The sequence below is a fragment of the Tenrec ecaudatus genome, chromosome 15 (genome assembly GCF_050624435.1).
Source record: "Tenrec ecaudatus isolate mTenEca1 chromosome 15, mTenEca1.hap1, whole genome shotgun sequence".
In the NCBI taxonomy this organism is placed as follows: Eukaryota; Metazoa; Chordata; class Mammalia; order Afrosoricida; family Tenrecidae; genus Tenrec; species Tenrec ecaudatus.
In genome coordinates this window covers 112,049,475-112,076,363 of record NC_134544.1, presented here as the reverse complement: position 1 = coordinate 112,076,363, position 26,889 = coordinate 112,049,475, and the positions used below count along the sequence as shown (strand labels likewise).

Here is a 26,889-nt window from a genome sequence, read left to right as displayed (position 1 = left end):
GCCCGACTTTAGGCTCACGGTGGAGCGGGCAGCAGGCAGGGAGGAAAAACCGACCTAGTCCCACCAGGGGCGAATAGATGCTACCTGGCGAACGCAGTAAAGTTCACCCGATTGCGTTACTAATCTGCGCCCCCAGGCCCGCGGGTAAACTGCGGGTAAGCAAATTGAGAACTGGAAAAGCCAGGAGGCCCCAGGGTGGCCTCCCGGTTCCCGCGCCCCGCCCCGCCCAAGGGCCCCCGCAGGGTCGGCGCCGCGCCGGCCCCGCCCCCGCCCCGCAGCCCCGCCCCTCGCGCCCCGCCCCCGCACGCGCGCTCGAGCCGGGAGGCTGCTGGAGCCGTGCCGCAGTCCCCGCTTCAGCTGCCGACCGCGCTCCGCGTCCCCGTCTGCCGCCGCCGAGCCGAGCCCGCCGCCCGCGCCGCCGCCGACGGTGCCCCCGACCGCGCCATGGTGAAGGTGACGTTCAACTCGGCGCTGGCCCAGAAGGAGGCCAAGAAGGACGAGTCCAAGAGCGGCGAGGAGGCGCTCATCGGCCCTTCGGACGCCGTCGCGGTGGACTGCAAGGTCCGAAGGCGGGGGCCTGGGGGGCGCGCTGGGGGCACGGCCGGGGGGTGCGCGCAGCGGTCTCCTGGGCGCGGGGGCGGGGCGTCGCGGGGAGGCCCCCCAGCTCCCCGGCCGCCCCCCCCCTTCTTCGGCCGCAGCGTCTTCCTTTGTCAGGACGTGCGTGCGGAGCAGGGCCCTGGAGGCCGGGGGAGGAGGCCGGGGCACTTGTGCAAGTTCGCCGTCGTTTGCGCAGCCCCCGAAGGTGCGCGGGGCCTGGACGCCGCCCGACCCGGAGACCAGCAGGGACCCGCAACCCCCGCCCCCCCCCGGCCGCCTGTGGCCCCTCCTTCCCAGTGTAAATACGGTGCCTAAAATGGCTGACGTCGCTGCAAGCCCGAACTCGCTTACTTTCGCTTCCAGCCTGAACAGAACTTGGGCTCTGGCCAGCTGCGGTCATCCCCTTCGTTTTTAAAAGCGTTTTTCCACATTACCTCCTTTTTCCATGAGCCGTCCTTACTGGCACGTGAACTTCACCTTGGAAGGGGCCAAGGGAAGGCCGGGGAGGGGGTGTTTTGTTTGGCCCGGGGGTGGCTCAGAGCAGGTTCTGGATGTTGGTTGTATAATTAAAGTAGAAACATGCCCGGTAAAGGTCAGTCGTTCCTGCGTGGATATTCGTGCAACCCCCAACTCTCCGACTCGTACTCCGGGAGGACTCCTTGAAGTCGGTGAGACTTAACCTTTAACCTAAGCTATTTGCCCCCACCCTCGGTATAGACTTCCCTTGAGTTTAGCAAATCTCCTGCTCCTGCTTTAGCCCGAAGTAAAAGCCATGAGTGGAACGTTAACGGTAACGTTTCCCTTTTCGTGGCTGGCAATAATGCATGTCCTAAACTCGAGTGTAATCGTCACAGCCTTCTTTTCGACCAGGTCTCTTGGCTGCAGGCGTTAACTCTGGAGAAAGTTGACTGAAGAAGTTAGCTGTTGCTTGGCTCATTTTTTTATTAGCATTTTTCAAGAGCTAGGGTAATCTTAGTTTTACCTTCAAAAAAAAAAACAAAACATAAACACCCTACAGTAGTTTGTGTACCAATTCGAAGTAATAAAAATCTTAGTTTGTATATTTTGGTTTACTGAAAAGGGCAAGAGATACACAGACCATTGATAGAGAAAATTTGAGAATACAATATTAATTTGGACGCCACTCTAATGCTAAATGACTTTTGCCTTGAAAAAACGCAACAGTGAGCTGGTTCCCTACATGGATTCAAAGGGTTTATTTATCTGTATTGTTTTCCAGAAGCCCTGGCACACAGTTTGGGTTTTAGCAAGACAATGTTTGGAAAGCACAGACAGTTCAAGTAGGACATTATCTCACATCAGCGTTTATCACGGAGCGCTGGTGGTGCATTGGCGGAGCACTCAGCTGCCAACTCAAAAGATTTGTGGTTTGAGTCCGCAAGCTGCTCCCCTCGAGAGAAATGTGGATGTGGCAGTCTGCTTCTGGATACAGCTTTGGAAAACCTATGGGGCAGTTCCACTCTGCCTTGTCATGTGACTCTGAGTCGGTATTTTACCTCCACAGTGGGTTTGGTTTTGTGGTTACCTAGCATTATACCAGAAGTAAAGTTCGTATCAGATGCTCAGTCACAACAGTTTAAAATCTATAAACAAATATATCACCCCATTTCAAACGGGGAAGAAGCATCGAATGCTGTTGGCTCAGCCCTTTTGTATCTGTTCAGCTATAGTGAAGGAGATTTGAACAAAAAGAACAATATATCTTAGGACAGTTTTCAAATATTTCTGAATCTGACCTTGTTTTCAAAAATTTTTTAAGCAGTTTGCCATCTCCAGATTTTGTGCCCCTGTAAGAAGTAAGCATTCATAGCTTTCTGTATTATTTTCCATGTATGTTCTCCCAGATTCCCATATCCAGAAAAAAATGCTGGGACTAAGTAGTGAAGGCCAGAGTCTGTCTTTGTGAGACAAGCTGACACAGATTAATTGGCAGATATAAAAGGACTAATTCTTTTCCCTGCTGTAAGCTCGAAGACTTCTTCAGCAGGTGACAAAATGTTGATCTACCTTAAAAGTAGAATCTTTATAAGCAGTCGGTCACTTAATGGGTAAATGAAAATTACTTCATGACAGTCATTTGTGAAAGAATTGATCTCTTCCTCTTTGAGGCTTGGGCAACGATTACATAATCTTTTCTGGCTCACTGCTGGTGACTGGTAAGCACTGCATCTAACTGCTGAAGTTTTCGGGGTGGAATCAGCCTTAGTGTGTTTTGCTGGGGGCATTTTCTTTGCTTGGTTAGCCATGTAAGGCCAGATGAGGTCTAGAACCCCTGAACAAGGATTCTTAAACATCCTCAAATCCTCTTCTGGACCGCAACATTCTGTGTCTCAGCCCCGTAGACCCGGGGTCTCAGGAGGGGTCTTTTGCTTTGATATCTTGAGATTCCGGTTTATAAATGCACATTCCACTATCTTATGCCTCAGAAATGTCCATCTTGCCAGTCAGCTTGCTTCTTTAATGTGCACTCCCGTAGTTTTACATGGGTCTTGTTATTTCTTTAACCTGTTTTTTTCTCTGCAGGGTGAAAACCCTCCGGAAGCTGTTCCACTGCCCGATTTTTCAATTGTTCTAGTAGTCTATTAACCCCAAGAGCCATTTTTATCGATCATCTCAGTGTATTGTTTATCCTAATATTGTACCCCAATAGGAACAAGCTCTTTAAAGGCATAGAACAGAGTAAGACCTATAGTTCCTATAGAATGGACATATTAATGTTGTGGGCAGAAACAAACATGGCCATAACTTAACCTTGAAAAATTGTGATAAAACAGGGCTTCAAAAACTCATGGAAAATTTCCAGTATCTTTTAATTCCATTTCTTCATGAACTCTTTGAAATCCTCTCGTCTATGTGCAGATATCACACAGCCTGAATGGGTTGACCCAGAATCCCCAGTTTCATTATGTAACTACTTGCTCTTGAGCAGATACATTTTTAGTTTTCCACTCTGAGATGGAGAGGTTAGGGCCAGATGGTCTGTAAGAACTTCTCTAGAAGTTCTAAATTCAATGAAGATGCCAGGGTTATGTGATTAGCAAGAATTAAATTACTTCCATTGTGAAATAATAACTACCTCCTCAGCTTAACCAGCCAGTTCCTTTTCTTCCTTTTTGGTCGTGTTAAGTTTGACATGTTAAATCCCTCCATTTCTCTCATATGTTAAATTCCGTGGGCCAAAGAGAGAGGAGTGGAAAACAGGATGTAATAAAACAAATGATCGTTTTCAATGACCACACTTCTCAGCAGCAGTTGTCAGTGACTCTTTATGTTGTCAGGCCAACTTAGGAAACCGCTTTCTCAATACCAGGCCCCTGAACAGCGTGCACTTGCGTCACAGTTGTTCCCACAAGCCCTTTTGCTGATAAATAGTGTTGCCTCCTCCAGCTTCATTGTTGGTGGCAACCGAAAAATGCATGACCATAGATTTACTGAAATCCACTCATCTGTCGCGAGAGAATGGGAGCTTGGTTCTAAGTCTACCACCACTTCCACTTGCATGTGAGTCAGCTGGTATTCATGGTGACCCCTGTGTGTTACAGTAGAACTGTCCTCCACAGGGCTTTCTGGAAGCACTTTTTTTGGGGGGTGGGGGGGAATACAGTTTTAATGCTTTCTCTTGAAGTACTTTCCCCAACGGCCATTCAATTAGCAGCCTAGGAGTTAACCGATTGTACTGTTCAGAAATAGGTTCATAATGTTTGTAAACACTGACCATTACAGTTTGTACAGCCATAATAATATTTTGAATCCATGAGAGTATCCTAAAGCGAGAGGTTATGGCCGAGAGATATAACACTATCTCCATGCATCCCAAGTGCCTGGGCAGGACCTTTCTGCGCAGATGCCGAAAGGAGTGCGCCTGCTGCAGAGAGTGGGGTGAGGCTGCCAGGAGGACAGTTCCTGGTCTTTGGTACCCCCAGGTTTGTAGTGATCCATGTCATTCCTTTTTATAATACGTTGTCTTATTTTGAGCACATACACAGCAAAATATAAACCGATGTAACCAACTTAGGGTATTTTTTTCAACCAAAGGACATTGTCGACCTTTAACTGCTGCTACTTGTTAAGCAACATCAAAGGATTTGTGAGATCTGAGATTCTGAATGAAGTTTTTTTTTTTTGTATAAAAGATGTAAAAATTAGTCCTAGAACCTACTTTTAAGAAGCTTACGTGTGAGGAATTATTTTCTGGATCTTTTGCACTATCAGCATAAACTAGTTGGAAATTAGCAGGTATAGATAGCTCTTAGGACAGTCTAAAAAGAATCACTTAATAGTGATTATTCCCTTTAATGAGTATTCATCATAAATATTCTTGTAGCTTTTAAGGAAATAATTTCACTAATGTTACTGACAATTGATAGAGGATTATTTTTAAATGATTGTAAACCTCTTAAAGTTTTTTATAAGAATTCTTTATTTCTCTCCATATTTGAGGAGAAATCAAATATGAATGAACATAAATTGCTTTTATTCTTAAACAGCAAAACTTGAATCTTTAGTTACAGAGTTGAGAAAAATTACCTTGAGATTTAATACTGTGTCTTCTAATGCTGACAAGCAGTAATTTTATGATTTAAAGCTAACATGAGTTATAACTATGACTGAGAAAGAAGTTGATGTTGAAATAAACTAATAGTGTATAATTAATCCATTTCAAATGTAAACATCTTAGAAATTTACTTGGGAGATTGACAAACAACATGATGGTATCCAGTTACTTGATCATTTGAAATTTTGAAACAAACCTTTTTGTGGCACAGTAGAATTTCATACTTGGTAAGAAACAAGATATTTTCTTGGATTTTTACTAAAGGGACTTCAGGGAGTTGATGGTAAAATAGAATGAAAAGATAATGAATTTCTCAGTGAATTTTTTGAAACCCCCGTGTTCATAGGGGTACCCCCCAAAATGGGGAGAAAGCTCTGCTGATGTGAGGGGGTGGGGAGAGTGTTATTTGAGTTCATTCTACCAGGGTAGACTGTTAATCAAGCTTCTATTTAGAGGTTCTGAAGACTGTGAAAGGTGCTTTAAAGCCTGATTTGTGGCAGACGGGACTGGCTTTGCCACCCCAACAATACAGCTGCTCGTGCAGCCATCCCGGTGGACCAATTGTTGGCAAAAAACCAGCATGCCTCTCTTGCCCCACACACCTTACCTCCCTCCGTGCAATTTCTTTTTGTTTCCGTGAATCAAGAGGGACATGAAAAGACAGCAATTTGGCGATGCAGAAGAGGTGAAGAAAAAAGCGAGGGGGTTTGAAAAATGTTTCCAAGAATGGAATCACAGATTTGACAACTGGTTTAAGTGTAACGGAGAGTAAATTGAAGGTGATATGGTGGTTTTCTTAAAGTTTTTTAAATACATTGGGGGGGATTACATTTTGGGGGGATATCCCTCGTATAGCTGCATGTTTAAATTTTAGTGCCCAAATTGAAAGGCAAAACAGGTGTTGTCTTCCCAGAGTAAGTTAAGGATAAAGCTTTGATGTGTGACTTTGAAGTAAGGAAGGTGGCTTTGAGAGCCAGCTTATCCTATGTAGGTCTTTATTTCTTAAAATACGTTTCGCCAGGAACCTCACTAGTATTTTTCAGTTGTGCTTTCTTTAATACAGTCAGTTTTCATCTTTCATTTCATAGCTTCCTCTTTTATAATTTACTTATTTACATTGTAGTATTAGAAACTATAATTTACAAAGATAAGGGTTAAGTGAAAGTGCCAAACTGATTGCCTTCTGGAAGAAACCAGATTATTGAAGCTGGACTCTTCAACATAATTAAGCAAATTAGAATTTTTGTCGGGTTTATTTTTTTTAATGGATGGGTGTTGGTAATCCAGGGTTGGCCAGATTCTTCAATTTTTAAAAATAAGGTAGAATTCAGGATTTGTATTTGAAGTATGGATAGTGAATTTGAAGAACCATTCCTACAGGAATTGCAAGCAAAAGCATTGCCATGGGCCACTGATTTACAATCTTTGTAGTAGAGTGGGCTGGCAAATTACGCATGGCCCACAGCCTGTGAGCCAAGGAGGAGTCCTATTTGAGAGTACAAATCCTCACTACACACAGCTGACTTTTGACGTCAACTTCATTCTACCTGTTTGAATGCCATGTGTTAGAGTTTTTTGTTTGTTTGTTTGTTTGTTTTAATCATTTTATTGGGGGCTCGTACAATTCTTATCACTATCCATACATACATCCACTGTGTCAAGCGCATATGTACATTTGTTACTATCATCATTCTCAAAACATTTGTCTTCCACTTGAGCCCTTAATATCAGCTGCTTGTTTTCCCCCACTCTCCCCACTACCCCCTACTTCATGAACCCTTCATCATTCATAAATTATTATTATTTTGTCATATGTTACACTGTCTGACGTCTTCCCTGCCCTTTTCTCTGCTGTCCACCACCCAGAGAGGAGGCTATACGTAGATTTTGTAATCAGTTCCCTCTTTCTACCCCACATTCCCTCCACCCTCCAGGCATCGCCACTCTCACCACTGGTCCTGAAGGGATCATCTGTCCTGGATTCCCTGTGTTTCCAGGTGCTATCTGGACCAGTGTACATCCTCTGGTCTAACCAGATTTGTAAGGTAGAATTGGGATCATGATAGTGGGGTATATGTTAGTTTTTAGAAAATTCCACTATATGAGTGGTGAGAAGTTGGGGTAGAAATGGTGTCTTAGTTTTATTATGAAAATAGTTGGATTTTGATGACACCCCCTGACCCCATCCCCAAAGTAGTATCCCTGGACCACATTTGTAGAATTTTGCACAGAATAATTATGCAGCTGTGTTTTTTTGTTCTGCTTATGTTTTTAAAGTGTTAAACATTGTCCGTTGGCTTTCGAATATGAAAGATTAGTAATTACTTCTCGTTATTTACACGTAGTTGACGTAGCTGACTTCTATCTCCCAGTAGTTACAGCAATGTCTGGTTAGGTTGATTTCAGTGCATTCCTTACATTTACAACTTAAAGGTCTGCTTCTGCTTTCACAAGAAAACACCAACCTGAATCCAAAACCTAGAGGATGCCAGAGTAGGGACAAGATCAAATGACTACCAGTTATGTGTTACACATTTATTTTGTGTAGGCAGTAGAGCTTATATGCTCAAAGCACTATTTGTTCACTGCAGAGGGACAGATATCCCTATATTAAGAATTGGTTTTTCTTTGTAGTGGTAGTTAGTTTTTGTTTTTAATTTTTTTTTAAATCGTTTTATTAGGGGCTCATACAACTCATCACAATCCATACAGTATTACTAGTTTTGTATACTACTCAGTGACCCTATAAGACAGAGTACAACTATCCTACAAGGTTTCATAGATTGTAATAGTTATGGAAATAGATGGCCAGGAACCAGTGACCTTTCGGTCAGCAACCTAATGCTGAATCTTTGTACAGGGAAAGAGTTAATAGGCCTATGGCAAAAACCATCAGTCCAGCTTACTTTTCAATCTGGACAGGTGATATGTCACAGCATACCACACTTAAATTATTTTATACTCCTGTTAGACTACATTTGAGGTTTTCTCACTAAAACTGCATTTAAAGGGAAACTGTCCTTATTTGCCTTTAATATGAATATGTAATCACTAATTGAATGACAAAAGCATGACATATGAGGGGCTTCAAAAAGTTTGTGGGAAAATCTTCATCATTTAGTGCTATTTAGATCCACTGTGATAGCCACAAATATAAAGAACAGTTCTATTTTTGTCTATAAATAAGAATCACTTAAGAAAATAATCCCTTTTTTCTTATGTAATAACATTTTTTCATGTGGACTGACAAGCAATCTTACAGAAATCTTTAAGGAGAAAGCAAAATTCAGATGCTGAATTAAAGGAGTGAGAACATGTAAGCAAATCTTTATTTGTTTGGAAACATTGTAAATATGTCTGAATTGTTAGTGTCTCCACCAGGGATCTTATGCTTTAGGTGCTGTTGGCAGCTCTCGGATACTTAGCCCCCAGTTCATGGCAAATCCAACTCCAGAGATGGTTGTGATCCTTACGGGTTTCAGAAAAGTACCAAGTCTTCCTCTTCGTCCTCAGTCTGGAAACTTCAGTGAGAGCTCTTCGTAGTGGTGTAGCCAGTATCACCGATACTTTCCCAGACTGCCCATACAACTCTTAGTGGCCTCGATGTTGGGTTGCTCACTGAAGGGTGGGTGGTTCAAACCCACCAGCCACTCCAGAGGAGAAAAATGAGGCTGCCAGTTCCCATAAAGAGTTACAGCCATGGAAAGCTTCTGTAGAGACGCTGAGTTGGAATCGACTCAATGACAATGAGTTTGGTTTGATTTTTGATGATATTACTTCCAATTAGATCAATATTGTACAAAACCATTTTTGTGATTCTAGGCCAACAGTGGGGGGTGGGGGGAGGGATTTATTTCAGTAGACCTTAAAAGGAGAAGCGGGTTTTTGTTTGTTTTAAAATTGTCATGGTAATACAGAGTTATTTCATCTTCTCTTTCCCTAAGAAATACACACGGTGATGGCATTAATAACAATAGCTATAGTTCATTGAATGTGTGTGCTTGTGTGTACACTATATGCAGCAGATCACTGCGTGGCACAAAGTAAAAAGTGTTCAGTAAACTGTAACTATTGTTAATTCAACTCCCTTGCCGTCTGCCTGTATGTGCGTGTGCGTTTACATACATACATATGCACACATGTATTCATTTAATCCTCACCGCAATCCTGAAGTTACTGCACTGCCCTGCCATCAAGTCCATTCCAATAGAACTGCCCCCATGGGTTCCTGAGAGTCATTCTTTACAAGAGTAGAAAGCCTCATCTTTCTCCTGTGGTGCAGCTGGTGGTTTTGAACTGCTGACTTTGCAGTTAGCAGCCCAATGCATAACCACTACACTACCAGGGCTCCAACTCGGAAGCGGATGCTACTAGGAGTAATTGAGATGGAAGGGTTAAGGTACCACTTATCCAGCCACTTTGCATATTCCAGGAATTTCTCATTTCTTACTCTGTGTGCCAATTATACCTTGGACCCTTTGTGGGACTCTGTCTTTTTCCGCTTCTGAATTTACTGTCATCTAATGGAACTCCCATACAGGTTTATATCCCCAGAAGCTGCCCGCTGGCAGTTCTACTCGGCCCTGTAGCGTTGCTACGCCACAGCACGGAGTCAGTGGCACTGAGTCTTTGAGCAGGAGCCCCGCTTTGTGTTCAGAGACCATTTGAGTTCCTTCTCAGCAATGAAACCAGTTATGTGCAGCTTTGCCCTCAGGCAGTGTTTGGGTGGGGGGGGGGGCGCTTCAAAAGTTCATAGGAATAGGATTTCTTGAAGTCCCTTTGTAGATTAAAAATCCTGGGCAAGCTCAGGGAAGAGCAGTCTTGCACGCAGAATTGAGCTTGCTTGGGCGTGTTTAATGATTTACCCAAAGTAGCCACCTGTTATGTAAATGTTGGTATCATGACTACTGTGATTCAGAGCTGCCTGGTCAAGAGTCATTTAGAGCCAGAACCATTCCTGTCTGTTTCCAGGTCTGCAATTGTGAATGCATTCCAACCGTGGCCTTTCACGGCTGCTGTAGTCCCTTCTTTGATGGAGATGAATCCATCTGCCGCCAGTCATATTTTTGTGATAACTTCCTTTGCTTTCTATTGTCGGACATTGCCCCTTGGTCATGAGTTCAGTTGGACTCCATTGCTAATGGCGTATCTCCTCCGATGATTATGCCTTAGTCCTGTTAACGATGTAATAGAATGGTCCCTATGGGATGTTAGGAGCAATTTGGCCTGCCAACTGCCAGGTTAGCCATAGGAACTTGGAGAAAGATGGCCGTTCTCGCCTGCCCTGTAGGAATGCTGTGAGTCAGGATCGAGTTAATGGCAGCGAATTTTTTTGTGTTTTATACATTGAGAATCCTTCCCCAATGCATTCTATGTACCCCTTCTGTAGCCAGGTCTGTACCCCACCCCAGTCTCTAGCAACTGCCGAGTTTCCTCTGTTACAGTTAATGCACATTCCAGGTCAGAGGATTATTGTGCGAGGCCCTTTGGATCCGTCCCAGCTCTCTGGCTCTCTGTGGGCTTGCTGCAATATAAATCTTGACGACGGGAGCTAATCACTCCAGGAATGTGGTCTGTGAGTTTGAGCCTCTGCTTATCTGAGGACGTGACCAGGACTCCTGAGCATGCTTTGTGAGTTGGGGAGGGAGCAGAGGGACGTTGCTTTGGGCTTATAGTTGTATTGGGGCTACTCCCCTCTTTCGTTTGTTGATTTTTGAACCAGGAGTTGCTTGGAAGAGGTCTTTGGTTCCTGCGTGGTTTTCTGTGGGCTTGTTAGTGTTGGTTTGCTGCTGCGATGGGGTTTGTTCTTTGTGAGAGAATGCTCTGTCGTTTAAAGAATTACAGTAGTCCAGTATCTCAGAAAATCCAGAACTCAGCTATCAAGAGCAAACGAAATAGCCTGTTCAAATGAAAACAGAACCGAACCAGGAAGCACTTCTTGAGGATTCACCAAAGTACTGCAGGGGAAAAGAATTTCTTCAAAGCTTAAATGCGGAAGGTCCAGGAATTTACAAGAAAAACACTCTGAATGGTTGATATTTACAAAATCCTGTTTCCCTGGTCAAATGACAATAGAACTCTTAAGCCCCACCCTCCACCCTGCCCCCGCTAATATTTGAGCCACGTGACAGCTCAGTTTATGGCCTGTCTTGGCGATTGATTCACCTGTGAGCGGGCTGGGAAAGCGGGAGGAGGGGTGCCTGCGGGTTTCCTGAGGTGAGCTGGCCCACTGACTTTGGAAGGTCAGCTCAGAGTAAGAGGTGGTAACTGGAGGAACAGCCATGGAGCCTGGCCTCTGTCTTTGGCAGAACCCTTGGTGTATGTCGAGCCCGCATCATGGGGAAAGTGATTTAGATCGGTTATGTTATAAACTTGGAGTTCTTAGGAGAAAACATCCGTGATAGCTAGAAATGAAGTTCAACGTTCAAAACTAAGCAACATTATCGAAAAGGGATTTGGGAATATGTGGTTTCCGTGTAGGGAAGAAAAAATTCCAGAGAACTGCTCAGAACGAGATGTTTTTAGAAAATAAGGATGCATTTTTCAAAAATGCGCAATCTACTTTCAAAACCGCAGTCTACTGCTGAAGGTTTAAAAGCTCACGATACTTTGAGCTGAGTAAACTGTATTTGCTTTTTTCTGTCTCTGACTTCTTTGTTTTCGTAATTCAATTTCCAACCCTGATAACAACTTTCCTCTTTAGAATATTGGTTGTTAAAGCATTTTTGTTGCATTTGCTGTAATTGAAATGGTATATCTGATAACTTTGAAATTTTTTTTCAAGGCTTCTTGATCCAGAGAAAGAAGGCTCAAGTAAGAAGTGCATGAGAATGTGAAATGATCTGTCATTTGGGAACAGGCTAAAAGTAGTTCATCATTTTATCTGAGTTAGGTTTGTAATTGAAACACCTTTATTGAAGCAATAGGGAATTAATTAAAGTGCCCTAATTCTTAACTAACGGAAGCACCGAATCAGAATGTGTCCTTCATTTTGCTTAAGACATAGTCACTTTACTTTGTTGCAGGATAAGATTTATGGGAAGCAGTTAGTAAAGCGTGAGTGTGCAAGTGGGTTGAGATGTGATTAGAGGCCAGTGCTGTGTTGTACTTCGGAGTCTTCCTTTATGAACTGAGGTGAATACTCTAGGTTTTAGAAAGATTAATGAGATGATAATTGGGCAGGACCTGGGGGAATTCTGCTGTCTTATTGGCATAATTTTAGGTGCACCAGTTTTACGACAGGTAGTACTTGGAGACTTGTTTTAAATTAGGCCAGGTAAGCTATAAAAGGCATTTTTAGTGAGTTAAGTTTGTGATGGAAGCACCTTCAGTGAGGAGCTCTATCTCATGGGTTATTTTTCTTTGTGTTGTTTTTTGGCTCTGAAATAATTCAGGTAGATAAAAGTATAAAGAATACAAGTGTATTGTCCTGTTTCATGTGTTTCTAAACTATTAAAATACGCACTGGTGGTGGCTTATTGGGTTGCTCACTGCAAGATGAGCAGTTTGAAACCACCAGCAGCCTCTCTGCAGGACTGCCCACTCCTGTGGAAACTAACACTCTGGGAAGCTGACAGGGGCAGTTTGGATCTGTGAATCAGCAGCACTCTGGTGGTCGTGAGTTTGAGTATTGAGTGAGTCCTTGCCGGAGCCTGAGGAATAAGATTGGATTATTGGCAGGATTTGGGGGCCACGCATTCAAAGCGGCGCAGCCATCTTTGATCAGGGTCCTTTGCTCAAATCCTGTGGACAAAAAATGTTTCTATGCAATAGGCATGCTGTTCCTGTTTTGTTGTTGTTTGTTTTTTTAATTGTTTTGTCCTTGTTTTCTAAGAGAGATTACATTTTTACCAGGACTTCAACCTGTAATTTTCCCATCTGGTTATTGGTCCCGTTCACCCCAATTAAAAAAAAAAGAAATGGATCTGTTCTAGTTTTGCTTCCTTGCCATGACGGAACCAGGAAGAACCAGTTGAAAAGCCTGTTTTAAAGTGATAGTTGTAGTCGCACATTCCTTCACAGGGATCTGCCCGTGCTCTTGGCTGTTAATTCATGTGCTGTTTCAGGAGAGCTTGCCAAACAGAGTGGGTGTGGGTACACATTTGGTTGTCTTAGGATCTGATCTTAAATATTTCAGAAATGACCATTTCCATTTCCCTATTCTGCCTCCACCCTAAAGTTAATTGTGATAGGAACTGTTTTCTTATTTCCTCACACATATGAGGCTCAACAGAATACGTGTGCTTGAGCCTTTTAAGTTTCATCCCTGGGAGTCCTGTAACGTTTCTTCACAGATGTGACATAACATCTGATGACTACTTGTAGGTTTATTTTAATTAAACACTGCTTTGCAGTACATTCATCATAAGACTCCTCAGTACTTTTTTTTCCCTTTCTTTTCCTTTTTTTTTTTTAACAATTGGGGCTCATACAATTCTTATCACAGTTCATACATATACATACATCAATTGTATAAAGCACATCTGTACAGTCTTTGCCATAATCATTTTTTTCCCTTTTCTTTTTTTACATTTTATTAGGGACTCATACAACTCTTATCACAATCCACACATATACATAAATCAATTGTGTAAAGCACATCCATACTTTCCCTGCCCCAATCATTCTCAAGGCATTTGCTCTCCACTTAAGCCCTTTGCATCAGGTCCTCTTTTTTTTTTTCCTCTCCCTCCCCGCTCCCCCCTCCCTCATGTGCCCTTGGTAATTTATACCTCGTTATTTTGTCATATCTTGCCCTATCCGGAAGACTCCTCAGTACTTTGACGGTCATTGCCGGCTAGGGCAACTCCAGCAGAGTTTAACTATCTAATGCCCTCGTAATTTTCTCATCCTTGATACCGTTTTACATGAGAGTAAGTGAAAAGTGATTGCCATAAAATCATTAAAATGTGTATAAGCAAAAACACCCAAACACAAAGCTGTTATTTCTGAACATAATGTCCACTTAGGTCTAACCACTTCTGGAGACAGTCCTTCCCTCTCTAACCACTCCCTGAAGCATGCGGCACTTTCTGGGCATTCTCCAACGATCCGAGCTGTGTTTCTTGTCCACGTTCGTTAAGTTGGGGAATGAAAAGGAATCTAAAGGGGCAAACTTGAGGGCAGTTGTAGGATGGGGTAAGATTTCCCAACACTATTTTAAAAAAAAATCATTTTATTGGGGACTCGTACAACTCTTATCACAATTCGTGCATCCATCCATTGTGCCAAGCACATTTGTACATTTGTTACCATCATGATTCTCAAAACATTTTCTTCTACTTGAGCTCTTGGTATCAGCTCCTCCTTTTTTCCCCCACCCTCCCCCATCCTTCCTCCCTCAAGAACCTGTGATAAATTATTATTATTTTTCATGTTTTACACTGACCGATAGCTCCCTTCAGCCACTTTTCTGTTGTCCACCCCCCAGGGAGAAGGTTATATGAAGATCATTGTGATCAGTTCCCCCTTCCTCCCCCCATCTTTCCCTTACCCTCCTGCTAATGCTATTCTCATTATTGGTCCTGAGAGGTTTATATGTCCTGGATTCCCTGTTTCCAGCTCCTATATGTACCAGTGTACCTCCTCTGGTCTAGTCGGATTTGTGTGGTAGAATTGGGATCATGATAGTTCGTGGGTGGAGTCGGGAGGGCATTAAAGAAGTAGAGGAAAGTTGTATGTTTCATCGGTGCTATACTGCACCCTGACTGGCTCGTCTCCTCCCCCGTCACCCTACTGAAAGAGGATGTCCAGTTGCCTACAGATGGGGGCCAGTCCCACCACAAGGTACGACGTCCCTCACTGACCCATAACGCTGTGTGGGGCAACACTAGAGAGTGCGAGAATTGTGCCTGATCTGACCCCACCACACCAAGGTGAAACACTGAGGGTGTGCGATGGAAAGCAAGGGGAGCAGAGCAACAAAGTCCCCAGGGAATACCAAAACTAGACTTTGGGGCCAGGCGTGGCACCCCATTAGACTCAACCTTTTTGTCGCCTTTTGTTGCTTTGTTTTGCTCAGTCTAGTTTTTTTGTGCATACTATTATCTCTGCAGATCTAGATAAGATAGGCAGGATAAACAATCTGGAGGAGAAAACAACCGAACCAATGGTTCCAGGGGGACATGAGACAGGGAGGTAGGGGAAAGGAAGTGGGTGTTAACCAACCCAAGGACAAGGGAACAACACGTGATCTAAAATCGATGGCGAAGATGGTGGAGCAGGCCTGGTAGAGCTTGATCAAGGGCAGTGTAAGTGAGAGGAATTACGGAAACCCGAATGAAGGCTGAACATGATAGTGGGGAAAAGGGAAGTAAAAGGAAATAAAGCAATGAACTAGGAGATAAAGGGCATTTATAGAGGTCTAAATACAGTCATGTACATATATATATATATATATATATATATATATATATATATATATATATGCCGATGTGGAAATAGGTCTATGTACATATATTTGTAGGTTTAGTATTAAGGAAGCAGGTGGACATTGGGCCTCCACTCAAGTGCTCCCTCAATGCAAGAATATTTTGTTCTATTAAACTGGCATTCCATGATGCTCACCTTCCCAACACAATCACTGAAGACAATGTGGGTGCATAAGCAAATGTGATGAAAGCTGATGGTGCCTGGATATCAAAAGATAAAGTGTCTGGGGTCTTAAAGGCTTGAAGATAAACAAGTGGCCCTCTAACTGAGAAGCAACAAAGCCCACATGGAGAAAACACACCAGCCTTTGTGACCACGAGGTGTTGATAGAATCAGGTATCAGGCATCAAAGAACAAAAAAATCATATTGTGAATGAGGGGGTGTGCAGAGTGAAGACCCAAAGCCCAACACAATTATTTTTTGGCAGCTTTGTTTACCGTCAAAGAGTGAGTAGACCTATTTTTTTATGGGAAAATTTCTCAGTGCAACTTTTCCTGACCTTTTTTCCATTAAAAATTTTTTTTTTCTTTATGAGCCCTGTGTCCTTTGAGAAAATCTGTCAAGATTACTTTGGAGTCGCAAAAAACAGTTGTCCTAACCTTCTGAGCTAACTTTACTACCTTGAATTTCATTGGCCATTGTTTCAATTGGACCTTTTTTTTTTTTGAAGGCATCCTTATTATTACTGAGAGAACTTGTCTGCATGGATTCAGTGACCGCAGACCTGTTTAAACATGTTGTGGAATAGCACTGTGCATGCAGCGATACATTTCTACTTACCCACATATATTCAATTTTAACATTCATTCTTCCCGGAGTATCTTGATTTATGCATGTTCATTTTCCTGATCTAATGCCCACGCCCTGCTGTACATTTGATCACTTGGCGTTTCTTCTGCCCTCTATTCATCTCCGAAGGCTTAAATCAAGTGTACGTCTTATTTTGCGCCATTCCATATTACAGTTACATATTACATATTACACTAAAAGGAAAGTGCAAGTACTTAAGAATCTGTACATCTATGCTATGAACCAGAACTCCTTTGATTATATAGTTTTAAGCCAATTATTGATGCCCTTTCTTTGCCATATACACTATTTTGTGAGCAATAGTACTTATATTGCATCAGCAACCAATATCCCCTGTTTCAGGTAGGCTCTTTGTGCATGAACCTGTGTGCAAATTAGAAGCCACCTATAACTGAAGGGACGGAGTCTCTAGAAAGGCCAAGGGCAGCATCTAGAGACTGTCCCCAAATGGTGCTTTAACCAAAATTATTTTCATGAATGCATAGAATTCTCATGTGTTGTATGTTTTTACTTAGTTTACGTCATGTGGAATCTTTCCTCATACTCTACTACTGCCTTTGTCTTAAAAATAAGTTGAAGTTTACCCAATAGGACTCTCTTCCTGGGGTGGTGGTTTCTAGGTAATAAGTCTTGTTCTTTTTTGAGATTATTTAAAGAACTTGGATCCAATATTATATACTTTCCTTGTGTGTTTCTTCTGGGTTGTTAGCGTGACTTAAACCTGGTATAAAATAATAACCTTACCGCCACCTAGTACATAGTTTTACTTAGTTTTATAGATGATGTACCACAGAGATAGCTAATTCAGCGGCAACAAAGGGCCCAATACTGTAACATTGCACGGCAGAGTTGTGTTGTAGGCTTTTTTGAACTTTTCAGTGCTGGAGGAAACTGTGGGTTAAAATTGGCTCCATATTGTTCAAGATGTGTAAGCAGTTAGGGGTTGAGGGGAACGACGCTAGATGCATTGTCAGAACTGGTGCTGCCATTATCCCTCTCTGCCACTTTTGATTTGAGACTTGACATCCCTTGGTCTTTATACCTTCATTCATAAAATTACAGCCCTTGGGATTTCTGTCACGCATAAGCCTCTTGTTACTCTGATGAGGAATGACATTAATCACTACCTTTTTCATGCTTTAGGACACAGATGAAGTGGTGCCAATTGGCCAAAGAAGAGCGTGGTGCTGGTGCATGTGCTTTGGACTGGCATTTATGCTTGCAGGTGTCATTCTGGGCGGCGCCTATCTGTACAAATACTTTGCTCTCCAAGTAAGTGGAAAAGTTCTGAGGACCAGTGTAGGTGCCATCTCATGTGTGCTAGAAAGTTGGCTCTGAACTTCCCTGATCTTGTACTTTTTGTCTGTGGCCTTCAGCACTGGTGGGTCCCTACTTTACAGATGTATTAAAAATGTGAACATGTCAGATAGTCACTAAAGGCAGAAGAACATGTTTCAAATGTTGTTTGTTGACTAACAGGGTGTAATTTGGGGGTGGGTGATGTTTTGAAAAATGACTAACTTTCATGAGCCAGGCACACGATCTTGAAAGATTTCCTTCACTACTAAGTTATGTATGTGGTTTTATGCAAAGACAGGTGAGTCCTGCACACTCTGGCTTCACATTAGGAATATGAAGATGTCAAGTTCTCAGAATTTAATATTTTTCTAAAAATATATGAATTATGGCTTTAGAACCATTAAAAATTTATTAACCTTCCGTTTTCCACCACAGTTAATGCCTAAGAAAACTAAACACAAATTCACTGCCATAGAGTCAATGGTGATTTATAGCAACCCCCTAGGGCAGTGGTTCTCAACCTGTGGGTTGCTACCCCTTTGGGAGTCGGACGACACTTTCACAGAGGTTGCCTAAAACCATCGGAAAACACCTATTTCTGGTGGTCTTAGGAACCGAGACACCGCTCCTCTGTCTCCAGGGGGATCTGCCCACATGCAGATACGCCCATGTACGAGTACCCGCCGTGAAGGCTGTTACCCATGCTACTCCATGCGTCAAGACAAAATTTCATTTACTTGTAATTAGAAATAAATATTTCACAATATGTAATTACATATTGTTTGGGGGATTAATCACTCTGCTTTAGTTATGTTCAGTTTGTAACAATGAAAATACATCCTGTATATCAGATATTTACATTATGAATCATAACAGCAGCACAATTACAGCTATGAAGTAGCAACGAAAATAATGTTATGGCTAGGGTCACCACCACATGAGGAACTGTATGAAAGGGCCTCGGCATTGGGAAGGTTGGGAACCCCTGCCCTAGGGGGTTCTGAGACTGCAACTGATAATGGTAGTAGAAAGTCCCCCACCCCTCATTCTACCCACCACGCAGATCGCATTTCAATGCCTAACCACACCACCACCAAGGGTCCTAATGTATAGTTTTATTTATTGCCAATTAGTAAATATGAAAAGACCTAAAGTTTTTGGAAAATGGGATTTCCACAGTCCTCTTGTGTATCAGTAACAAGTCAGAAGATGTTGACAGACTAATTTGATAGTCTGCTGGGCTCCTCGACACTAGCCTGAGTACACTGACAACTCGTTCCTCTGAATCTTTTCACACTCATTGGCTTCATTAAGACATAGAATTTGTTATTAGCAACTAGATTTTATTAAAATATTTTAAAGAATTTTGAGATGGTGGCAGATTAGACTGATGAAATACAGTTATTCTATAGCAACTTTGATTTTATCTAAAAGTCCTAAACTACAATTAAAGTTTCAATACTAAGTGCCCACTAGTGTCTTTTTGTACTGTGTGAATAGCATAAGCTTGCTAGTGCTTTGACCTCACATTATCTTTGCGAGATAAGTACTTTATTATGCCAGGAAATAGAATAATAAATATTAAAATACGTAGAATTATTTTCACCAGCCATAGGTCATAGCCTCATTAATTCATTAAAATCGAATCCCTTTTTATGCAGTAATTTCCAAGAAACATAGTGGGGGCAGGATTATCTAGCACTCTGTAGAGATAGCATTTGTTATCTTAATGCTATGTACTCCACAATTTATTATGAATGCTTTTTTTAAAAAGAAAACAAAAGGGAAACCGAATTTTAAAGCTATGTCGCATGATGTTTTCCACTTCACGGTGGTTGTCTGTGGCGGGGAGGGCAGTAAGCATGGGGACGAACGTGTTTTTGTACACGGACAACTCAGTACCTCATTTAGGTTGACCATGTTGTGCACCTCTCACCAGTATTTGTTAGCAAGTCTTCCCATTTCCCTGAAGCAGAAACCGAGGGCTCTCTTCCTTCCTGCCTGCCTTCCCCTTGGAATCACAAGCAAACGTTGATACTTAGGTATTTACCCATTTTAGATTTTTTCATATAAGTGGGATCATTTGTCCTTCTGTGTCTGACTTCCTTAAAATTTAAAATACCTTTTAAAGAGAAATCATAACTACTTGTATACATTTAGAAATTTCAGGGAGAAATTGTCCCTTTGGGCTAATGTAGAGAAAATTTTTCTGTAATCAATGAATCATAAAAAGTTTATTAAATTTTGGGGTTTTTTTCCACCGAAGTATTGGTTTCTGAATATATTATTTTATTAGCGTAATGCCTACAGGCAGAAGGAGCCCTATGCATATCTTCAAGTTTACTTGTCATCAGATGGAGGCATGCTTTTATAGGCTGTGTGTGTCAACCACAGAAAGTATAAAGGCCATCAGCTGCTTTTTCATTCTTCTCAAACTATATTTTACAGAACCTCAAAATCTTGTCTTAAAAGAATGCCTTGACTCTATAATTAAACTGTCTGACTTGTCATCTAAAAATGAGAACTTGCAAGCAAAATGCTAGTTAGATAAAGGTAGCAGCTTAAGTAATACTTACGTAGATTTGAAAAAACCTGCCTCCCACTGCATCACTAGAATAGTGTCTACGCTCTCCGCAGCCAGACGATGTGTACTACTGTGGGATAAAGTACATCAAAGATGACGTCGTCCTGAATGAGGCCTCTGCCCAAGCCCCAGCTGCTCGGTACCAGACAATTGAGGAAAACATTAAGATCTTCGAGGAAGAGGAGGTTGAATTCATCAGTGTGCCTGTCCCAGAGTTTGCCGACAGTGATCCAGCCAACATTGTCCATGACTTTAGCAAGGTGAGCCAGGTGTCCCAGGCTGCAAAAACTTAAATTAAATTTTAAAAATGCAGGTGCTTCACTTAAGCTTTTTGTCATTTCATGTCTCTCTCTTATTTGCTAGGTTAATAACACGTTATTTAAACAGACATGGAATCCTTCCTACCCTACAAGATAAAACAGAACCTGTTTCTTGGCTCTGTTTTGAATATCTGAAGCAGACCCAGTGAATCTGGACTTCTCCCATTCTTGTTAACCTTTCCCCACCTTGTCCACCCTTGAACTCCCTCCCAGTTGTTCTTGCTTTGCTTTTGAATTACTCTTGTTTCTTGTATGTTTTTGTATGTATATGTTGATTCGTGTTTCCATTGCTGTGTAGTCATTATGCTGTTGATCTTCTGACTTCTCTTTACGTTTCTCTCCAGTTTTTGACAGCTTTTATGTATGTAGAAAAGTAGAGGAGAGAGCTGGATTCCAAAATGTTGCCATATTTGCTTCATCTCCTTTTAACACCTGGTTCATACTGGTATTCCCCCCAAGAACTTCTTTTCCTAAATATCATTCAGAAGCTTATTATATATTGCCTAAGATTTTTGTATGTCCCTTCAATTTGTCATTTTGAGTATTCAAGCATACCACTACAGTTAGCTTTATGGATATTTTGTACATCTGAGAATGTCTATACTTTTATTTTTTTTACTGAGTGCTTCACGTATTTTAACATTTCAAAATTGGGAGAAACAATTGATAGGTATCTTATTAAAATCATTGAAGTAGCTGATTTTGATATATTCTCCCAAAGGATATATGATATCATACTCGTCTTCTGTATTTTTTTTGAGATGATAGCATAATATTGTCACTGCAGTGACTTCAAAATAATACTTTGTCCAAAACAATAGTAAATCATTTGGCTAACCCAGGCTGATCTCCTCAAGACAAATCCTGTAAATAGGCCTTCTCATCTGAACCACAGACTGTAGCAAATCATGTTAGTGACTGTTTTCCTGGTTTTCTGATGATGTTAGATAGTAACTGGTTCTGTTTTAGACACATAATAAAGAAATTATAGTCATTACATCAAATGGATGCATGCCTTAGAGGGCATTAGGACTTACAGGTGAGATAACGGAAAATCTGTTAAGCAGATATTAAGGCTATTTGCAGTTGATTTTAATAAATATTATCACTTATTACAGAAACAATTAATATGATTAATTACTAGTATGAATACATTTTCTTCTCCCTAGTTACTTCTTTCCCTAGCCCACCAATGTCTTGATTTGTTGAAATGCTGGAGTGATGTAAACATTCCAAAGACTACCCATTTTAGTTGCACAAGTTCTTCTTAATTCACTTGCTGCCTTTACTATAAATATCAATTTAACTAAATACATGTTTTTCTTCGCAGAAACTCACGGCCTATTTAGATCTTAACCTGGATAAGTGCTATGTCATTCCTCTGAACACCTCCATTGTTATGCCACCCAGGAATTTATTGGAGCTACTCATTAACATCAAGGTATAAGAATATTTGCCTCTTTTTTAATTGATGCTGCTGCACCATACTGAACCACCAGCTGCCTTGCCATCAAATTCATTCCAACCCACAGTGACCCTAAAAGAGAGTAGAACTTTTCCTTGGAGGTTCCGGGACTAAAATCTTTGTGGGAGCGGAAAATCTTCATCCTACACCCCTGGAACAGTTGGTGGGTTTGAACCGCTGACCAGGCAGTTCACAGTCCAGTGCTTACGCAGCACTACCAGGGCTCCTTAGGCCCCAATGGTGTTGTAGAATTCCCTTTAAAGAAAGCCCGCTAAAGGCTCACCTACGAGAAATGCAGTGACGAGTTTTAAATGAGAAATTTTAAGAAAATATGCACTCGTGTTGGTTGACAAGCAAGGACCAGCAATTTATATATATTTTTAAGGTTCTTAAGAAGTTTCCTAATTCCTTTAAAGGGCAGGAGGATAAATATTGGGCTTTCAACCTAATGGTTCTCAACTCAGCCATCATATTGCGTAAAGGAATGAGCCATGGCCGTGTTCCAGTGTAACTAGAAAACCAGATGGCAACAATAGTTTGCCAATATTGGTCCTAAACTATAATTTCTAAGAATTCTGTTTATTCTCTAGTCTGTTCAGTGTACATTTTAAGATGTTTATGTAATACCTTCCTTCTGAAATGTAGGCTGGAACCTATTTGCCCCAGTCCTATCTGATTCACGAGCACATGGTTATCACTGATCGCATCGACAATGTGGATAACCTGGGCTTCTTCATTTACCGACTGTGCCATGGCAAGGAAACTTACAGACTGCAGCGCAGAGACACTATTCGAGGTAATGCTTTGGATGCTACAGTGTTGATAGAAAATTTTGTTTTGCTACATTGTAGTAAACTAGATTCATTGGTGACATACTTGCCAGGAATGAGGAATTGAAATCAATGGGCAACAGTAATATTTTGCAATTTCTGAGGCATCGGTCTTAATTCTAATCCACTCTTATAAGATAGAAAAAGTTAGATATGAAATAATCCGTGCCTTGAGGTGCTGCTGGTTATTCAGTGCAACTTCCCAGCCATAGTACCCAGTGGGTTTTGAGAGAACAGATTGGAAGGGGGGTGTGCGTGTGTGTGTATAGATCTGCATTCTAAGCAAAGCATTTTCTCTTTGGATCATGTTGGGAAAGAATCTGTGTGAGTTATACTCAATGCGTTGACAGCGTATGCCAACTCCCTTCTTTTGGCCTTTGCATTACCCCCCACCCCCAGATAGGATGACAATATCTCCCCCTTTCCTTCAAGATCTTTATAAAAATAAATGAAAGTGCTTATAGAAGCATATCAGGGAGTAAGCTGTGCCATTCATATGCATAGTACTATGGCTTTTTTGAAATTGTAGCACCCAGCAAACCTACTTTCCTGACTTTTTGTTAGCACTTTGAATACCTAGATTCTCTCTCCTCGGTTGACTAGTAAGGTACCTGAAACACCTACTCCCAGAGTTCTTGTACATACGATAAGACACTTGTCCTCTTTAGAATGTGCTTCTGAGTTTGGACAAATGCATACACAGTCTATCGTCAGTCCGTAGTCAAGAATATAGAACATTTCTTTTTTATATATATATACAAGTTCATAAAATTCTAAGTACAGGCAATCCCCAGGTTACAATCAGATTCCATTCTTCAAAGTATCTCGTAGAATTTGTAGGTAAGTTAGACCAGATGTGCACAGATATTTAGCCTTACTTCGCTGCAGACGTGCGGAACCTGTTTCTGCTAAAGGCCATTTGGGTATTTTGTACCATCCTTTGAGGGCCACCGTGGTCAGACGTGTAAGTAACCCGCCCCTAGTGTGGTGTGGTGTGGCTAGAACTGCTTTGGGGAAGCCTGTGATGTTGGCTGGTGTTTTTGATTTTACGGGCCTACATGTCAGGCGGGTGGGCCACAGGTTCCTCCTCTGCGGTGGTGCAGGAGAAGGCTCCGAAGTTTGAATCCATTGCCAGTAGGTGTTTCATAAGACTAAGGGGCAAGTAGGAGTTGTCTCAAGGTCGGGACTGTCTGTAGTCTGTGGAGTATTGCTAGGATCTGTTGACATACTTCGTTCTGAGAAAATCGATGAAAAATTTTTTCATGTGAAAATAATTAAACTATAGACGTTCATGGAATGTCGAGTATATTATATCTTAATAACTAAGGTTTAAAAATGTTTCCCTCTCAAATTAGGTCTTCAGAAACGCGAAGTCAGCAACTGTGTTACCATTCGGCATTTTGAAAGCAAATATGCTGTGGAAACTTTGATTTGTTCTTAAGCCGTCAGGAAAAGCAGTGAGGAGAAACATTGAATACAACACCATAACCCTATCCTTTGTTTTTTGTGCAGTGATTTCTTAAAAATCTTCTTTCATGTAAGTAGAGAACAGGGCTTACTATCTTTCATCTCATTCATTCAATTAAAACCATTACCTTTTAAAAGTTTTCTTTCCCCCTTCTAAATGTGGTGTCTTTTATATTTGAATTAGTAATTGTTTTATCCGTAGAACATAGTCCATTACGCTCTAGATCGTAGGTATTAAAAAGAATTAAACTTCCTTTAAATCATTTACCCAGATTTTTGTTTCAATTGTGTATCTTGGAGAGAAGGTAATCTCTAAAGTCTAATCATTTATATATGCATAGTGCCCTGCTGCCTAGTTGTTAGAGCATTGAGCACTCATTTTAATTTTCCTCTACTGCTCAGTATTTTCAACGTCATCTGAACTCTTTAGATTATGTTTCCAACTTGATATTTACTATTCTAGGCACCACTAACATTTTAGATAATTTTTGGAATTTAAGACATAGCTTGTGTTACTAATTTGTATAACCCTTAACTGTGCAATGGAATGTAAGTTTCACAAAGTTGTTTCCCTAAAGGACTGTGTGTTGTTTTTCCCATATTATAAAACGAAAGGCTACTTTGGGTCTTCTCAAGATCGTCCACGTAAAGGAAGAAATGACTGTGTCTGAGTCCAGTTCTCTATGATAGAGTGTACAAACTCAGATTTTCATTTAAATAAAAGGCATTTTTAGTAACTAAACCAGTTTCTTCGTGGATTCTAAGACTCACCCTTGAATGATAACGTTTTAATACATTGAAAAATAAGACCTTTGTATTTAATAATGGAAGAGCTAGACAGCCTGACTTTTCCCAACAGCATAAAATACATTGCTTTTCTGAGAAAGCCCCTCTCAGAAACAGCATTTCAAGTTGTGGTCATGATTCTTGCTGTTTCTATTTGCCTCCTATCTGAAGCAATTCACATTTTTTAAATAGCTGATTGTGGTAACTCTAAATTTCTAAGACAAAAAAATTAACGTCTGATGTCATGAATTCCAAAGGGATATTGTATTGGATTCCGGGTTCTTGGCTTCATTTTGGTAATAGGGTAAGAGTGTTAGACCTAACACTGTAGAATTGATTCTAGAAGATAGGCCAGATTAGTCAGACACCCAGGGCTGTAGAATTGCTTTTAGAGACTAGATTTTCTAATACATCGAGAACTACACCAGGCTCTTAAAATTTCATGATTTTTTTAGGAGCTTAGGAATACGAATGGAGCCATGGTGGCACAGTGGGTTAAACGATAAGCCACTGACTTGAAAGGTCTGGTTCAAACCATTAACCACTCTATGGGAGAGCGATGAGGCAGTCTGCTTCCCTAAGGAATTATACCTTCAAAGACACCCTAGGGCAGTTGTATACCCTGTAGGGTCTCTCTCTGAGTTGGAATGAACTTTATGGCAATGGGTTTGGATATTAGAAGTTTTTTTAGTTTGTTTTTTGCAATCCTCACTGCCATTGAGTTGATCACCGCCGCTCATCGCAACCCTGTAAGACAGAATGAACGGAACTGCCCTTGTGGGTTTCCGAGACTGACTATAGGAGAAGAATGCCTCACCTTTCTCCCACAGAGCAGCTCCTGGTTTCAAACTGCCGGCTGTGTGGTTTGAATGCTAACTTGTAACCACTCTTCCACCGGGGCTCTTTTAGGATTGTTAGTAGCACATTATTCAGCCAGCAAGTGCACAGCACATGTGCCTGACACACAGCATTACATATTGAAGAACGTATGGGGACTCTCTCACGAAGAGAATAACAAACTAGAATCCATTGTGATGGAGGAACAGTAAGGTTGCTAGACGCATTTAGGAGGGGCAGTGAGTGTTTACAATGAAGGGCACAAAGGGCCTTACGTGCCATCGTATCGACTTCATTCTCCAGGTCACGAATTGCAATTGAAGGTTTACATTCTGAAATGTGCATTTTACTTTCTATTTTCCCATTGATTGTGATGTCTCCGAGGCTTCAGGGAGTAGAAGTGTGTGCACCAGACATAGTAGGGAAACCAGCACCTGGGAACCCAGGAGTCAGATCTCATGACAGTGGGAGCGGAGCCTCCAGACATGCCTTAGTTAGAAGGAGAGAAATGATGGAGCCCGCAGGGAATGGCCATCCTGCAGTCCTGACAGGCACACCGTGTACATGGCCCTTGTGTTCCACTGTGCAGCACACAGCCACGTGGCCCAGCCTCAAGGGCAGGGAGAGGGGGAGATGCAGAGTGATCGGCAGAGTGCCGCCCACCAAGAGTAGCAAAGCAAACTGCTGAACAAGCAGCTTTGTTGTTAGCACAGGTGGACATTACAAATGAATGCAAACACCCCTGAAAAGGAAGGCCTGTCTGCAGTGCAATCTCAAAAAAGATTTTGTGTGTACTGACTTCTGTTATTGCTACAATAGCAGTGTGAAATATGTAGAAAATGTGCAAAAGTAAAAGGAATTTGAAAGTTACACATTATCGGTAAGT

At 41.6% G+C, this 26,889-nt stretch overlaps 1 protein-coding gene across 1 annotated transcript; it reads left to right on the top strand.

The window, feature by feature from the left end:
* Positions 1-338: 338 nt before the first annotated feature.
* Positions 339-25,122, top strand: LOC142427936 (integral membrane protein 2B). The gene is made up of 6 exons (XM_075533055.1): positions 339-561; positions 17,559-17,687; positions 20,352-20,558; positions 21,949-22,059; positions 22,729-22,879; positions 24,269-25,122. The coding sequence occupies exons 1-6, from the start codon at positions 445-447 to the stop codon at positions 24,352-24,354; spliced, it is 801 nt and encodes a 266-aa protein (XP_075389170.1). The 5' UTR covers positions 339-444; the 3' UTR covers positions 24,355-25,122.
* Positions 25,123-26,889: the final 1,767 nt, after the last annotated feature.